At 36.8% G+C, this 17,578-nt stretch overlaps 1 protein-coding gene across 1 annotated transcript in view; it reads left to right on the top strand.

The window, feature by feature from the left end:
* Window positions 1-17,578, top strand: part of BICC1 (BicC family RNA binding protein 1) — a 117,610-nt gene that overhangs the window by 29,867 nt on the left and 70,165 nt on the right. Inside the window, exon 2 of the mRNA XM_075154287.1 lies at window positions 9,993-10,039. Within this exon, the coding sequence (XP_075010388.1) occupies window positions 9,993-10,039 (47 nt within the window). The remainder of the gene's footprint in view (window positions 1-9,992; window positions 10,040-17,578) is intronic.

The raw sequence follows: 17,578 nt of genomic DNA, 5'->3' as shown, positions 1-17,578 counted from the left end.
CTCTGTTCTTGAAAAGAAACCTCTTCACAAAGCAAAGAAAACCTCAGTTTGTCCACATCAAGTATGTTCTCTAACTTCGTATAGTATATCTGGAACTTTAACAGTGTTATTTAAGTCCTGGTAATAAAACAAGGAAATAATTAAAATTACAAGTTTTTAAATTTAATTTATGAATGCCTACAGTAATGCACCAACTGTTCTTCTTGTTTCAGAAAAATATCCAGTATCTTTTCTGACCAGCAGCCCTCTAGTTGGGATGCCCTGTCTTGAATTCTTTCTTCCTTAGAATTTTCATCTCCTTTCCTACAGCCTGGCAGCTGGCTACACTTTATGCATAGATATTCTTCTATAATTTTAACGTTTTACAATACAATTAAAGTGCTTACAAACTTGATATGGAATCTTTGCTTTAGCTTGAGATTCCTTATGCTTTAAGGAAAATCTTAAGTTAAGTTGTTTTGGCTTTTTTTTTTCCCCTAAACTTTGGTTGAATTTTTATTAGCTAAGGAATTTCCAACAAGCCCTCTGCTGCTCCCAGAAGCAGGGCCATTGATTTAATCTCTGCCAGTCATCGAAATCACGAATTCAGAAGGGTTTTTTGAATAGAAGTGTAGGATACACAGTGACTTGCAGAGAGTCTCTTTACTCTTTGGTTTGTCAGGTTATGGTTGAGCAACTGAGTATTCTAAGGGAAAAGAGGCTTTGGTTTCAACCTAGGTTTTGACAGTGAGAAATAGAAAGGTGAGAACAGGCTCTAGAAGTGCTAGCATCAAACTAAAGAAGTTGGTAAAAGTTTGGATGAAGGAAGAGGAAGTTGAAAACTTCATCTAGAAACATCATCTGGCATATCTACTATAGGAAACAGCAAAAATCTTTGAATGCATCTGAAGGATGATGTAGGAGACTTCCAGGAATATTTTACCCAGTATCCTAAAGCACAGAGTAGAAGAATTGACGTGCGCGGTGTGTTGGCATAGACTGCCAGTAATCATTTTTGCTTTTTGGCCTCTTCCTGATCTAAGATTGTAGTTCTACCATAGCAATCCTAATCAAGCTGCGAAGGGGGAAGTTTGTTACTGGGATTTTCATGTGCAAGGAAAGAGAAACAAAGTAATAGAGATGACAAGGTGTTTGGGGCTTTAATAATGAACAAGTGTCAATCTGAGGCAGTTAATAGAGTACTTTTAATCAGGTAATACAGTGCTGACAGCTAGTCAGTTTTCCTGGCTTTGTTCTTAAGAGTAGCTGGCAGGAAGCGATGCATTCACTTCATTATCTCCATTAAAATCCTAAATCTTGTGCCATGCACTCAACTGTGCTCCACGTCACATAAGGAAGCATTCTGTGGTTGCGCGACTGAGCTAGACCCATGTGCCTTTCAAAGGAGAGATATCTAACAAGGAGAAAGGGGCTCCCAAAGCAACCCCAACTTCACAGCCTGCTTTCAAGCTGTGACTTGGCTATAAAAATAAAAAAATAAACAGACTTTCTCTGTGCAGAGACTTGCCAGACAGCTTTTTCCCTAGAGGTAAATTTGTTTTGCAAAATTGGAAAAATCTGTTGTTATATATCTAACATTTACAGTTGTTATGTATCAGATTATTGGTTCTGGATAGACTTTTATAGTTATGCAACTCTCAAAATATTGATGGGGGGGGAATTGACAAGGCAAGTAGCCTTCAGTGTAACTCAAGTCTTTTTTCCTTTTTTTTTTCTTTTTCTCTCTTCCCCCCCCCCCCCGATGTATTAGTCACCAGATCCATGGAGTTCCTACAGAAACTAGCAGCAAATCTCTAGGAATATTTGTTCAGAATCAATGTCTTTTTGGTCTTTAGAGTGTATATGATTTTTTTCCTTGTTTTCTTTCTTGGCAATGTATGCAGAGGTAGTGGAAGTAAGCGTAGTTTACTTTAAGCTTTCCCTTTTTCTCTGCGTTGTTGTTCTCTTTATTCATCGCAAATGGTGGATGAAATCTTTGAGTTTTGGTTGTAGTATGGTTTTAGTTATTTGCCAACAATCTTAATTTTAATGTAGTATGCAGGGGAAAAAAGGTTATTGAAAAGTAAATATTCTAATAAGTGAATATATACCTAGATAGTCTTCATGATTCTGTATCTGAGAGTAAATATGGGTGGAAGGGGAGAATGAAGAATATGAACGTCTTACCTTTCTGTGTTTACATGCGCATTCAGATGACATAGGCCTTGATCCAAGAAACCTCATCTAGCTAGCAAGCAGTCCAAAAAGAGGCCATAGACGCTGGACTTCCAGGGGGCCCATAGACGCTGTATTTCAACAGCAGGGTAAAAGTATCTTACACTCAGTCTGCTTTTTTCCCAGATTTAGTTATGTCTGTCAGAAGTTATAGCACCTCTGGCCCCTTTATGGATAGCTTAGTAGCTTGCGTATCAAGTTCCTTCTTACAGAAGGAGATACAGTGGAACCCACCCAAAAATGTCCAGATATTTAACAGTCTATTTATTATCATTTACTGAGCATGCTGAAATCCTTCCAATTTTTCTTTGGCTGCTCTACCAGAGGAAGAATGCTTCCATATAAACATTTTGAATTTATATCATGGATATCTTTTTGTCTGCATTGTTTTTAATTTTTTTTTTCCTTAACTTCTTAATAAAAGGTGACACTATTATTTTCATCTTCAGTCCAAGAGTCCTTTTGTCACAGAGTGTGTAGACGTTGGGTAACTTTTGTAATATTCCAGATATCACGTAGGTCCTGGCCTGACAAATTTGTCAGCATGGTATATGGACAGGTATATTTTTGCCAGTTTTCTTGGTTGAGTGTGCCAGTAACTTCTTGAGTATTTTGGGTTTTGGGGTTGTCTCCCTTCGCCCACCTCCTCTTCTGGTATCTCCAGTTGACTTTGTGGCTTTACTCTGACCTGTCTACAATGAGCATCCTCAAAACCTAAAAGTTGCTTTATGTATGAATTTAAGAGAGTTTAAATGCTTGATTTTCATTCATTGACTGTGGAAAACTTGGTCATATTTGTGAAACCACTTGAGACCCTAAGATACTGAGGTTGATATATGTTAAAGGTTACTTCATTAAATTTATTATAACAAATAATAAAGTGAGAAGAATACCGTGTTATTGAAAGCCAATTGAAAAGTAGTATTCAAGATTGATTGTTATGTAGATTTCTTGTTTGGTTAGGCCTTGTTACTTTTCTTGCCAGACCCTTTCATTTTAGCCGAGTTGTCTTTGTATCTAACTGCTTAGTTTCTAAGCTGAAAACTGGAAGTGAGACTAACTTTGTAATTACAAGAAAAATGGAAAATTGTTTTGTTTGGATTTCAACAAATTCAATTTAAGGTCAGATTTTTTTCTTTAACAATATGCGCTCTATCTTTTTGTTCCTAAAGGCATATTTTCAGCAATTTGGCTTAACTCTGTGGCCATTGAGGTGGAATTCTTTATCTTGGCTTGATATAAGCAAGCTTTCAGAGTATGTATGGGTTAGTGTCTGACTTTGAGCACAGGAAAACATAGTCTTTTTGTCAGGTGGTTTCTGGTTCAATGAAAAAAGTTTTTGGTTGGGTGTTTTTTTGTGTATGATAACCTGCTTGGTAACTTCTGAGAAATAGCTCAGGCTTTCCATATGAATAAACTGTTCATTTCATTTAAAAAATAATAATAAAAAAAACCCTGGCTACATAGCTAGCATGTTTCTCTGGCAGCTTCAGGAAAAAATCAAATGTAGTTAACATGAGGACAATCTCAACACAAGTGTTATGAATTCTTTCTCATTTAGTGAATAGGAAAGGAAAAGGATAACTGATTACTTACCTTCAGGTATATTATTTACCGTTTCTTGAAATGCTGTTAAGTTAATTTGTCTTGCTAAAATTAAAATAATATATAGTTATCTGTCCTGCTAAAGAGTGTTTTGATGCAAGGAATGATTTTGTTTCATCATAGCTGAAACCTGAAGAGCAGAACATGCCTTTACGTTCCCTTACACATGTAGTTTTTCAATTCAGATAGGGGAAGAAATTTAGATACTAATCAACATAAAGGCAAATTCACAAGCATGTGTTACATTGTTTTCAATAACAATTTCAAGAGTTTAGAAAATGAGACACAAAGCTGATGTGTGAGATAACACAAAGGTACAATAATTCATTTAAACAAGACTTGACTTAATCAGTGTATCAGTGGGTTCAGTTCCTGTAAAATATGGCCTGTATTGTTACAATTTTTTTTCATAATTAAAATAACATTTGAAGTAAAAGTTCAAATTCGCTTTTCCATGTGAACTTAGAAATTACAATTGGTTTTTTTTATGATTTGGTGATTAAGTAGACAAGCAGTGTACTTCATGGGTACCATAATAGTTAACACCTGTTTCAACTGTTTTATATTTGTATTGGATGGAACCTCAGCAATCCAATATATCTTGAAAAGCAAAAACCTAATATAAAATATTTCACGGTATGGAAGAAATTATAATAAACAGAGTACAGCTTAAAATATAAAATGCTTATTATGCACATTTACATAGCCTTTCTTCTGTATTTCTGAAACCAGTGTTACCATTTTGTGTAAAAATTATCATAGTTTTTGTGAAGGTCAGTTAAGTGATTATTCAATACCATAAAATAAATACTATTTGTAAGAAAACAGTATTTCCTGAGTAGCAGAGGTTGGCAGAAATGAATCAATTTGTCAGTCAGAAGTCAGTACACTGTATTAATTACCATTTGGTTTGTGGCTTCTCTCAAATCTGCTTTGGGGACAGGCACCATTAGCAGAAGGGTGGAGTGGTCTCCTAAGGCGGGTAGCCAGGCACGGCTTTCCAGAGCTCGTCTGGAAATCTTGTCAAAGCATTGATGCTTTCCTATTTCTTATTAGAGACACTGTTAGCAGTTGTCATTGTACACATTTAGTTGAGTTCAAGGAGTACTGTCATTGACTGGGTAGCACTTTTGCTGTAAAATGCGCTGTTAGAAAGTTAACTGCTGCTCTTCTACTCCGGTCATATTTGTGGTGCCTGGTCCTGCTGGCGGAGGAGCCTGTGGTGGAGAGGATGTACAAAAAGATAATTTTGTCTGCTACTGCTTCTTGAAGCTGTGGTTGCCCAGACACCTTCAGCTGGTGTATGCCAGAGCTGCCAGCTAAGTGAGCCCCAAAGATCTCCTTCCCTCTGTCCTTCCCAGCTAAATGAGACCAGGGGGCTATTCCAGTAAACGCTACTTTTTCTACCAAGTATAAAGCTAGACGCAGTGGCTGCACAGAAAGCTGTGCCATCAAACGAAGGAGAGCAGCACAAGGTGGAACTGAGCAGCAAAGGCTTTTTCTTTTGCTGGCTTAAAGTGTTCTTATAAAACAAAAGTCTGTCTGTCTTCCACAAGTAACTACTTGGACTTGTCTTTTAAAAACACTCGCACAGCAACTGAGGATAGTGGGGCTCTAGTGACATGCACCTGTAGAAGAAAGCTCTAAAATTATTTTTTAATCATAATTTGAAGTGGAATTTAGCAAGCCATTAAATAACTGAACTGCACTTGTTGACATAGTATTTCCTAAATAGACATTAGTGTCACTTCTTAATGTTGTTTGTTACTGGGATGGTGTTTTGAAGTCATTAATTCTGTTCATAGAAAATGCAAAACTTTGTCTATTAAAATCTGAAACCATATTTCAAATTTAATGATCAGATGGGCTACATTGTGCCTTCCATGCAGCACAGGTACGGCACTACTGGCCCCCTCTGCCTCCCACAAAAGGCTTGTTCTCTTGGGTGTTTGAGAACTTGGAAAGTTACCACTTTTTGAAGAAAGCCTGGTTTCATATTAAAATGTTAATTAATATTAGTAAGATTAATAAAATAATCTGCCAGGGTACATCTGTCAGATGTAAATTTTGAGAACTTCTCTTTAAAGATGAGATTTATTTTGAGAGTCAGGGTTAATACTCTCAAGATTTGTTTAGAAAGAAGTTGAGCTTAGGATGGAAAGACCTAGCAGACTTTTTTTCCTAGACGCAACCTAACGCCTGGTTTTAGCTCAGTTTACCTGATTTGAGGTAAACTTCAATGACTTAGTAAATTGCAGCTCATTGTAGTGAACACTGTAAATGATTTCTACTTTTAATGACTTGTGCATAAATTTCATAACTGGAATGCTTCTCTTGCTCATTTCCCTGCAAAAGATGCTGATTTTGTCTTCTTGTTTGAACGAAATCTGTTTAGCCTTTCAGTTAAGAAAGAAATGGATACATTTCCCCTTGTGTTTGGCTACTCTTACTGTTTTCAGAAGTGCTGGAACTGTCTTTGCCTGCTTTGGGGAGGAAGAAAGGCTTCAAGATAATTTCACGTGAATAGTAAATATTTTGCACACATGTTGGAAACTTTCTATAAAATAGATAGTTTGGAGGTAAACATATATTAAAATGTATGTAATTGTAGGTAGCATCCCAAAATTCATAACCTACTGATGTAATTTAATTTTTCTTCACTGTAATTTCTCCTCAAAGAAATAGGAAAGCAAATTGTAGGAAGCTAAGTAAAATAAGAGTAAACCAATATAATTGGTACGAAGAGTGATATCAAGGGGAGGGAGAGCAAAAGGAGGAAATAGCTGGAGAATAGCTAACCTAAAAGGAAACATTATGTACTGCTTCACATGGTTTATCTTCAAATTTTTAGGCATTTTTTTCTTTTATAGTGAAAGATACCATCCTAAGTGTAACTCGGTACTTTAAGCTGCAATTTTGAGCATTTTTTTTTTTAATTCAGTGCGTAATGGAGATAGTAATGGCTAGATCATCTTAATATACAAAAACTATTTTATATGAAAAAAGACCAGAGGCATACCTCCTCATGGATTAAATAGTGCTGCATCATGGACATGAAGTGACAAAATACCAATATATTGCAATATGTTTTCAATCATGTGAAGAACTGCTTTAAGGTATAGAGACCTTAAATTTCAGTGCCTTTTCCAAAAAACACCACACAGTGTTCCCTGCCTTTTCATAGGTATCATGAGACCTGACAAATGGGTTATCATAAAACATCTTACGTGCTGAAAAGCTATAATGAAAGACTGTGTCTTTATAGTATGGTGTAACAACTAAAACCACTGATGATTAACTAAAGATGTTTCTAAAGAGCCGTTTGCTCCAACTTCACTATTCTCTATAATGTTTTTTTTTCTGTGAACCAAGTTTAGGATGTTCTCATTCCCTCTTCTTCCTTACTTTGTCCGTGCTTGTTGGAGTCCATCTGTTGTGCCATACAGTTTTTGGTGGGGCCAAGCTGTAAATCAGGTCACCAGAATGATCCAGCTTAAAAATAAACCTACAATAAAAAGCTTGGAATTTGCTTTGTCAGCATTCTGTTTAAATGCCCTGCAGAGCATCACTGCTATTATCTAAGCCATCTCTTGTTTGTATTCAGTTTAGAAATCATGTATTTGCAGCTGGAACAAAATCTGTCTATTCTCAAAACTGCAACTTCTGCCTCACATCTGTCATGTTCTCATCTCCAATTTATCTCCTGTACCCTCTGATTAAAAGCATGTTGGTCCCATGTTTCACTTGCAATAGTGTGGTGGTACTCGTTTCCCAGAAGTGTTTCATAGCTATTCCTGAGTTAATGGAAAACTTGTAAAACAACATGCATCTGTGAAGTGGCTGCTGTCAAAAGAAAGTTGTGTTTTTCTGCTAGTATTTGTAAATTTGCTAGTAGCTTGTAAATTTGAAAATCTGAAATCTTCCCCAGTTGTTTTCTCTGCTTCCAGAAAACCTTGTTCTGGTGAAACTTGCATCAGTTCGTTCTTCTCTTAGCGGCACTTGCGGGTTTTGAGGGCAAGGAGGGCTTTGTTTTCTTCTCAGACTTGTGGCATTACAGAGTCTGGAATTGCTCTGCAGCAAGGTGACTGCTTGACAGGCTTCATTCACTGCCTCTGCTCTGACTACACTTGAGTTAAATAACGTGAACTTCTGAACTGTATTAGATAAAACTTCGTAGTGTACACTTTCTCAATGGTATTTAAGTGTTGTTATTGATATTTTGAGAAGCTTATTTCAAAGGTAGTGGCATTGCTTCCTCTGGGGTAGAAAAAGTCGCCTCTTGCCTCTAGCTTGTATTTGCCTCTAGCTTGTATTTGCTCGGTTGCATTTATTCTTACGTTGCATTAGCTGAATTAATGTTAATTTAAGAGTTTGGGATTGCTTGTGTAATCGGAAGAGTGGGGAGAACTAAGTACCTGAAGCCAGTTTTGAAGCCAGGGTGATGGGGTGAGTTAGAGGTTTGTTTTGTACATGAGAAATACAGAAAAATCACAATAACAATGAGTTTCTTCAGCAATCCAGTACATTCAGGAAACTTTTTTTTTGCACTTGGAGTTTTATTTGGAGGCATCCCTTTTCTCCAGGGAAAAGGAAATTATCCTCTTCATAATTAGCTTGACCTACTGTGTTTTGGATTGGTTGCTAGGACTCAGGTTGCAACACAAATAAGCTACAGTATAAGCTATATGCAGTTGTATCATTTTAAGTGCAATCATTTACATTAACTAAATATACAATTATGGGTTTAAATACATGTGGAAGATAATCCAGGCCCTAATCCATGTCTTGCTCTTGAAATCACTGAATTATATGATCACTTCTTGTAGGCTTCCAAGCTGCGTTCTACAATGATGTTTTGTTCTGCCATTGTGATGTTGTCCGCGCTGTTTTTGAGAAGTACTCTGAAGCTCTATACTTTGTTTACAGTCTACGTGCATTTAGTTATTATTCACTCTTCCTTTTGTCAGCGTTTCCTTTTATGTAAGTACAAACGTCCCAGTGTGACCATTACAGCCCTAGAGTCCAGGGAGCATTTCAGTGTGCTGGCACATGTTCCTCTGACGATGCCTGTTTTCCCTGCTCATCCTCTCTGAAGCTTGAGGTCCTGGGACCCCCCCGTGCTTAGCCCCTTGCTCCGGGTCAGTTGGCACTGCAAGAGGCATGTGTTGGATGTGAGGAGGAGGGTGGTGTTCTCCATTGTCTCTTTCCCTCCAAATTGGTGTGAAGAGTGTTTTCTAATGGTGTTTCTCTTCATAAAGTCAAGATTTTCACCTTTCGGACTTTGATTTCCTAGGCTAAGAGGGTCAAGGTCTTTTAGTTTTTCCCTGCTCAATAAGTGCTTCTTTGCCCACAGTTGCCAAGCCTACCAGTAGCCACATTCAGTGCCACTCTTAGCTTCGAGTCATCTTTCTTGAACATCGTTCTCAAATGTTCAAATGTGCCTATGCCTCTGGTTTGTACAATGGCACCGTTTCTACTGGAAGTATCTGGGGTTGCCTATTTTGGTTTTCAGTTGCTTTGAATGTAGTAGCTCATAAACATTGGCTGGTGGAAAGTACATGTTGCAAAATTTCACTGGATAAGAAGCAATTGAGAAAGGAATATTTAACAGCACTAGTAAGTGTTAAGATTTTGGTGGTGCTTTCTGAGGCTCAATAAAACGCATAGCAGTAGCTCTATACTTCACTTGAATATAAAAAAAAAAGCAGAATAGCTATATATAAAAAATAGCAGAAGAAAAAATTTTAACAGGATTCTGGCTTACCATAATGCTTATTCTTGTCTTGGTTCTAATTTTTAATCTTGATGTAGCAAATTTTGTGCCCTCCTAGCTTTCTCTTGATCCTCCTATTGGTAGAATTACATGGCAATTATGCAGTGTGAATAAGTCATTAGGCTTACATGACCATATTTACTTTGTAACTAAAATATGTATCAGTATATTATAACTCTAGTATGCAGATATGAACTCTGCTCAGACTCCATCCTTAGCAAGTGACTTGCAAAAGGCTGTTCCGGGTATTAGTCAGTTGTTGATAAATGTTTATTGCATGAGAAAAAATTACTCAGAGTTACAGTTTCACAGTAGCATGTACTCATGAATAATTTCTATATGTAAACCTGTAAATTTTCTCCTATGTATTTAGTAACCAGATCACGGTTTTGTTTTACAGCTGCTGCAGAGGGCAAAGGGAAAAGTGGGGAAGACTTTTTTCAGAAGGTAAGAAAAATATTTTAGTTCTATAACATTAATTGACTAGAGGAAAAATTATGCCCATTGCTTATTCATGAGATCAACTAATGAAACTTAATGTGCAGTTTCCACTGTGTTAATCAAATCTTTTAAAAATGTTTGTCATTTAATGTGTCTAATAACCATCAGCTGTGCATGGAATGTGATGAGAAATATGTTCTTTGGTGTATGCTACTGTCATTCATGCACAACAACTTAATTATTCTTTAACTGAAAGTGTCAAAATATGCATTATGAAAGTTTATTTTGCTTAATAGCAGGGGGTTCATCCAAAAGATGATGTGAGGTAGTTTCAAGGTTTTTATGTCTATGGATAAATGCTGTTATTCCATCCTGTTGTTGGAAAAACTGACATGAAGCTTATTGTTATATCGTTGAAAGCATAAATATTTGGTTGAGAAATGCAAAGGCCTTTTAAGAAAGAAATGCACAATACACAGAGTGATTCAATAAAGTTTGTGGTTAGACAGGCACGGAAGGACTAGAAAAAGTAGTCCTGCAGCAACTAAACTACAGAGAAACATGGTCAAGAGTAATGACTTAGAAATTACTTTTGCAAAGCAACATGTTTTTTTTTCAAGAATAGTGTGTAAAATATTATTTATGAGTTATGTTAATGAAGATCTGCATATAGTATGCTAATGAAAATTATGAGCTGTTTTGTCTTTCCGTACTATAGAGAAGACTGTAAATTTTCGTGTTGTATACTGAAATGCATTGAAACTCCTTTTTGACTGGTTGTCCGTTAAACAAGTAGTTTGCTGTATTTTCCATGTTTTCTTCATATTTATGAGTGGTACTTCTAAAAGGTCTCTTTTTAGATGTGAAAGAATACTTTATCCTGCACGTGGTTGTCAGATGCTCTGATGAAGGCTGGTGGGGAGGAGTACGTATACTGCCAAAATGTTTGTTTTGGAAAGTATTTTATGGGAGTCTTCAGATTATGTTGCTCTTGACTGACAATGAGAGTTACTTTTCTGAACGTGGTGCTTGTGCTTAACTGTCTGATATTAATGTGCACAGAGGAGAATGTGTCAATAATTCTTCCTTAGGATTTTATCAAAATGCATGGGTTTTTTTTACTTGCTTCAACAAAGCTAAGCCATAGTAGCATATAATTCATTCTATACATCATTCATTGTACAACACAGTGTTTTCTCATGCTTGTATAAATCTGCTCATAATTCTTGCAGCTGTAGACAAAATATTACCTTTATGTGGGATTGAGTGGCTTATATATTTTTACATGTGTATTTGGATACTTGATTATTTACTGTGGATATGATGTACCTTACAATTATGTAGTTATTAGTGTAATAGCAAAAAACACTGGTTTGAATTTAATAGGAGAGCGAAATGTGCTAGAACTTCAAGTATGTGAAGAAGAGTACACTACTTACCCATTTTGATAATAGATGTAGTGGGTATTTTGGCAGTAACATATTGTCGTATACGTGCATAATTATTATATAGGCACAGTGTGGATGCTGCGATAGGTTAAAGCTGCTTCATTTTGACTGGCATTCTTCTTACAGTCTCATCAACTCTATAGTTTAGATTACTGAAGTTTCCAAGTACATACACATGATACTATGGCTAATAAAAACAGATGGAAACTATCTTCTTTGCGAGTTTTCTTTTGTTCAAAAAAATCTTTGGACAGTTGCTCATAGCTTACTCACCGTCTCTGTCTGTGCAGTTTCCTTTAATCAGGGTTAAGCTTTTTTCTTTCTCATGTGAAATGAATAAGGCAGAGTTTCTGGAGGTAAAATGAAGACTCTCTTCATGTGTTTCAGGTCATGTAGTGAGGAAGAAAGTGATTTGTAGCATTAGAAACACATTGCAAACTAAGATGGTAAGATACTTTCAGAAACTTAATGTGAATTCGAAGCTATAGTAAATGCATTTTTAAAAATTATTTTAATTAAAATTAATAAAATAAATTAAATAAAAATTATTCCTCAGGGTGTTACTGGCAGGCTTTTGAGTGGAATGGGGAGGGGAAGTGCATAATTTAAGAGGCACATTAAGAACTTAGGGTGTAATTTGCATAAATAATGCCATGTATAGTATTTTCTGACAAACCTTACCCTCAATGTGCTGAACTTACTGTTGGGTGGAAGGGGTGTGTGAGGTGAAAGAAGTCTTCATATGAATGCCGAAATGACAGAAGTAACAAGGCAAAGATTCAAGAAGGTGGTTCCGTATGTCAAGACATGCAGACCAAGAGGGAGGAGAGAGGAGGCTGGTACTGGAGGGAGTGAGACAATGCTGACTTCTTGCAGATGGCTCTGTAAGCGGCTGCTGGGTCTTGCTTGGTGGCTGGTCAATGGGGGACAGCGCTTAGTTCTTTATTAGCTTGCCCTCAGGAGGAACAGAAGTTGTTCATATGCTTTCTGAGCTGGGCTTAAAATCAGGGACTCAGCCTGGATTGTTAAGCTACATGTAGTATGCTCTAATGAATCTGTCATGCTTTTAAAGAAAGTTAAGTTAATACAAGGTTTTGGTGCCAAGTAGTCTTTTCCTGGTCTTCAAACATGTGAGCAAGCAGTATTACTTTCTTGGATTTTCATAGTCAAGCAGACGCTCAATGGATGTGAACTGGTCCTACTAACTTTTAACTTACGAAGTTTAATAATAACAAATTAAATGTCAAAATGCATTATTTCACTGAGCATTTTAGCAGAAACAAGCACATGTTCTGCAGTTGCTGGTGGAGTTACAGAATAAACCCCAGTTCTTGGCTGCATGGGGCAAATGAAGCTAATATTTCTGTGCTGTCCTGGAGGGGAAGACCAAGTGAAGTGCCCCTTCCTCTGCTCCTGAATTAAAGTGAGAAGTAGATAAATGTTTTTTTGGTAGTGTCACTTTAAAAAATCTGAAGACTTTAGCATACTTTCTTCTAATATTTCTAAGTTTTAGTACTGCTTCAAAAAGGGGAAAACCTAACATAGTCTAATGTGGATTTTTCAAAACCACTGGGAGCTGCTAATAATTTAGCAAGAAATAAGTAAATAATGTGATAGTTTTCTCTCTAGAGCTCTCCAATCTGCAGTTCAGTGACAGGTAATCTTAAATAAACATAGATTGGTTTGCTGTTGTGTTCCGTACTACTTGTGTAAAAGATCCTTGTGGACCTTGCTCTATATATTATTGTTCTAATTTATTCCGTGAGAGTAATACATAATATGAAGTTATTACTTGTTCTTGATCCAAAGCCCATTTTCAGTTGATGGTGGAATTTTTCCACTGAGTTCCATAACATCTGGTTCACGCCTCATAGGCAAGCAAGGCCCTTCCTAGACAAAGCCAGGACATTGTTCCAAGGAACATATAATTTATGTAGCACTATAGATATGCATGGCACTCTTGTATAAAATGTAAGAAAGTGGTGGGTCTCTGCCCTGAAGAGTTCATAATCCAAAACAGATGAGGGTTGGCTGTGTGGACAGAGGGGAATTTAATGCATCATTTCTGTTTGCTTTTAGTTCTTGCCTCATCAAGTTTTTCTTTTCTTAAAAACTTGGAAATCTTAGTGCTGGTGATAACCTTTCATTCTGAAATTTCTCAGGGCAAGAGTGTACGTCTAGCCTTATCATGGGGCTGTCAACAGTATGGTGGGCAATAGGTGAAGGTTGTGGGTTTAGTAGAAGTTGGATGGATTTCTTGGGCTAACGTGGGACTGCACGTGCAGAGGGTAGTGACTGGAAATGATGCAGATGTGGTGCTCTGCCCAAGTGCTTGACTCTAGGTCAGATGTAAGCTGCTCATTTCAGCATAATTCAGTGTGTATGTTTGTTAGTCATGGGCTTTTGGAGTATTTCTGAAGAGGCTCCTCAGCTCTTCCTTTCCTGGCTTTCAAGAGTTCGTTTGCAGAATTTGGTTTTGTGGAAAGCACAATATACTACCAGCCAGCTGTAACTTGTGGGTTTTATTGTTTCTGAATGTTTGAGATTATTTAGGTTTTGTGGCTTGGGGTTTTTTTGTTGGTTTTTTTTTTTCTTAATAAAAGAGAAATGGTGTTTGTAGGAATATATTCATTTGCACAGTTGCAGATACTTGGGGTTTTTTTAAGATATCACTGGATTCAGGCAAAATGTGTGTTTAAATGCTCATGCTTCTCTTGACTGCAGACTCTGTTATTCCCTGAAGGGGATGTAATCATGCTTGGAGGTGTGAAGATGCAAATGGACAAATGTTGCATGTGTGTACTAAAATCTCTGCTGTTAATTATTAGGAGCTTAGAAGTGTAAAGGAAGACTAGGGTTTTCTTTTTTCATTTTCCTTCCTGTCCTTACATGTAATGTGTTTCATCTGTAGCTTCTTATTTTATTAAATGAGTAGCACCTTAAAAGATACAGAGACCATTTTGGAAGTAATATTTGGTGGAACCATCCTTTCAAATGAGTTGCTCTTCCAGTATAGATATTGGAAACAGTAGCAGTAAGAGACATTTTAAAAAAAAAAAATTGCCATTTTTTTGAAGATGTAAAAAATAGATATATCTAATTGCATCTTTAAGCACCTTTCTGTTAAATTCCTTTTCTCTATGTAGTAGTTATTAATGAATGTACATTACCTTTTATTTGTTTAGGAGGCTCTGGCAGCAAAGGCAGTAAGGAAGCTGCCTCAAGCCCTCTTTGTTTATCTAAGACAGTAAAAGAGCTTGTTTTGCAACATCCGGTATTTTCACTTGTATCTTTGAAAAATGTTTGTTAGGTTGTCTGGGACAAACCTTGTAACTTTGCAAAATTCTTAAGTGTGTGAATATATTAATACAGTGTTTATGTCTACATGACTGCTTTTGTAAGTATAGCTAGTATATACTGATACAAATAAATTCAACTAAAAAAAGTTATGTTTTTCTGTCTGCAATAGGTCAGGCTGAAAGTTAGCCAGTCTTCCTTTTCAATCTCTGAACATGAAACATGTAGGTAGAGCTTCAAATGTGAATGGCTTAGGGCATTTTTCAGGCATAAAAAATATTAATCATTGACCTGAGACTAAGATGTCTCAGGCTGATTATTATCCATGTTCAGCAGTAACTTTGGAACAGCTTTCCATGTGTCTTCATCCATGACTTCTCTTGAACTGCCTATTTGTAATTATAGTTTCCCTAAGGCTATACTCCCATTTCTGATGGCAACCACTCAGCTATCGGTTTCTTCCAGTGCTATTTATCTTGCTAGTGAGACATAGTGAGTTCATAGTTATTTATACATTAACGTGGGTTTTGTCTCTATTTCAACCACAGGAGCAGTTTTGAACTGCAGAAACTGCTTCCACACCTTCCACTTTTTCTGGGTAGAAATCAGTATCTGCATTAGCATTAAAATACCCTCTTGATGTAGAGTTTGGCTCATAGCATGTGACAAGGATATATTAAGGCCATACGTTTCCACAATGTGCTTGAAATGCCTGGCTGTGCTAGGCTGTGATGGGAATGCTGGCATGCGCTTCTAATTTACATTGAGCTTCCTCTCATTTAGCTTCCTGGGAAGAGGAAGCGACTGCTTGGAGAGGGTGGTATGGATTACAGAGTTGAAACAATGTCAGTGGCAGTCAACATTTGCAGGAAATCTTGAGATTGAGAGGTTTGTCTCCCTTTTGGCAAAACCACACCCAGTGGAAAGAAAGAGATTGTTTAGGTTGGATTGGTTTCTCTAAAAAGGTAAATCAAGAATGCTTACTTAACTTTTTGCTTAGTTCAGGCTGAGCTAAGTGGTGGGAAGGCTTCGTTCTTCTGGAAGACTGCATTCATCACGTCTCTAGTATAGCAATCGTTGTGTTAAGGAAATAGAGTAATTGCAAGCTGTTTTGATTTTTTTTTTTTTTTTTTTTAAATTTCATCTTTAGTTTCTTCTGTTTTGCTTCTGATATTATGGGGACGATCTTGAGAGTTTAGCTGTAATATGAAAATGCTCTCTGGTGGGCCTAATCCTTGAAGTGCCCACTGCAGGTGGAAGTGTTAAAACAGCAACTGTCCTTGCTGAGTTGCTTGTGAATAATTCCCTTGGCCAAAAACAGTGGGGACTTTGATCTCATAGTATTATACTGAGTGACTATCTACATCACTGCTTGGAGCTCAGTCTGAGTACCAAGTGAATCAGAGTTTTAGTTGATAATGAAATCCCATTTTATGCCCCCTTGTTGCTATACTTAACATTTTGTACAAGATCTCTTGCATTGTGAAGCAACCGAGAAGGAACAATTTGTCATCACAGTCTCAACTGAGATGCTTAATCCTTTTCACTCTGCAAGTTAAGTCCTCTCTTAAAATAGAGGAGGGATTTCGGTCCTCAGAAATGCTTGTACTCTTTTCTTTCCCTCTGAAAAAAAATGAAGAAAGAGGAGGTGAGTATGAGCAAGATACAAATTAATAATACATACTGGGTTCCTGATTTGTAGGGAGGAGACTTGCTGCTTCTGCTTTTGGAGAGAAGAGTCGGCTGCATATTGGTGTTTCTAACGATGTGCTGTGGGGGCTTCATTGTTAAGTAATACTTTTTTCTTAGATAAATTTCCCCTTTTTTCTGTTACTTATGTAGAATCCATTAATGCTGTACACACAGATCCAGTTATAGCTTTTTTTTTGCATGCTTAGATAATCTCGTTACATTTTTGACTATACTTGCTTTTATTTTAAATAAATGACTGAATTAACTGTGACCTTTGATTAATCTTCCCATTGAGGGTGAACAAAACATTCAAGTCAAGTAAAGGACGGACTTTAACGTTTCTCTGTAGGTAAGGGCATTTGACTGATAGTTTTCTGAAATGTATTTGCTGTATTTGTAAATTAAGTACAAAGTTCTGTAAATGTTATTGTTGTAGAAGGTTTGCTTAGTGCAGTTTTTGGACGTAACAACAATACTGCAATACTTGCTTGCTTAAACAAGACCCTTGTTTTAAGAATGATCTTTCCCAGTTCATTTCGGGTAAAGTCAAGATTAAAAAAAGATGCAGTGTGTGTGTGCATGCATGTGTTCTTCCCTTCTAAGCTAAAAATGCTTTAATGGAAAAGGAAACAGTGTAAATTCCAAAGCTGTATCCACACAGGTAGCTTTCCCCAATTTCCCCAATTCTCTCTTTACTAATTTGGAGGTTTTATTTATAGCTTGAAAGTTTGAGTTTTAAAGCTGGTGTTGTTTACGCTGCTGCCTTTATTGCCTTTACATATAATCTATTAATTAGGTTTTTTGAAGTATTATCAGCTGATGCCCATTGATCAAAGCTATGAATAAATAATACATTGCTTATGATGTTAATGTTGTCCTCTAATTTTAGCTTCAGTATCTCTTTATCCTGCACATGCTTGCCTGAATTCTTGATAAAGTCATTAGGAATAGCTGTGAATACCTAGTGAAGATGGTAAGTTTGTTTAGAGTTAATCTGGGCCAGGATATAGTCCTTGACAACAAACAGCTGGCTTACTTCTTTGTGGAAGTCTCAAAGTCTGTACATGCAGACCACAAAATTATTGGTCATGAGAAGTTGGAGGAAAGC

The sequence above is a fragment of the Calonectris borealis genome, chromosome 7 (assembly GCF_964195595.1).
Source record: "Calonectris borealis chromosome 7, bCalBor7.hap1.2, whole genome shotgun sequence".
NCBI classification, from domain to species: Eukaryota; Metazoa; Chordata; class Aves; order Procellariiformes; family Procellariidae; genus Calonectris; species Calonectris borealis.
The sequence above is the reverse complement of the archived record's forward strand: the minus strand, read 5'-3'. Positions and strand labels throughout refer to the sequence as shown.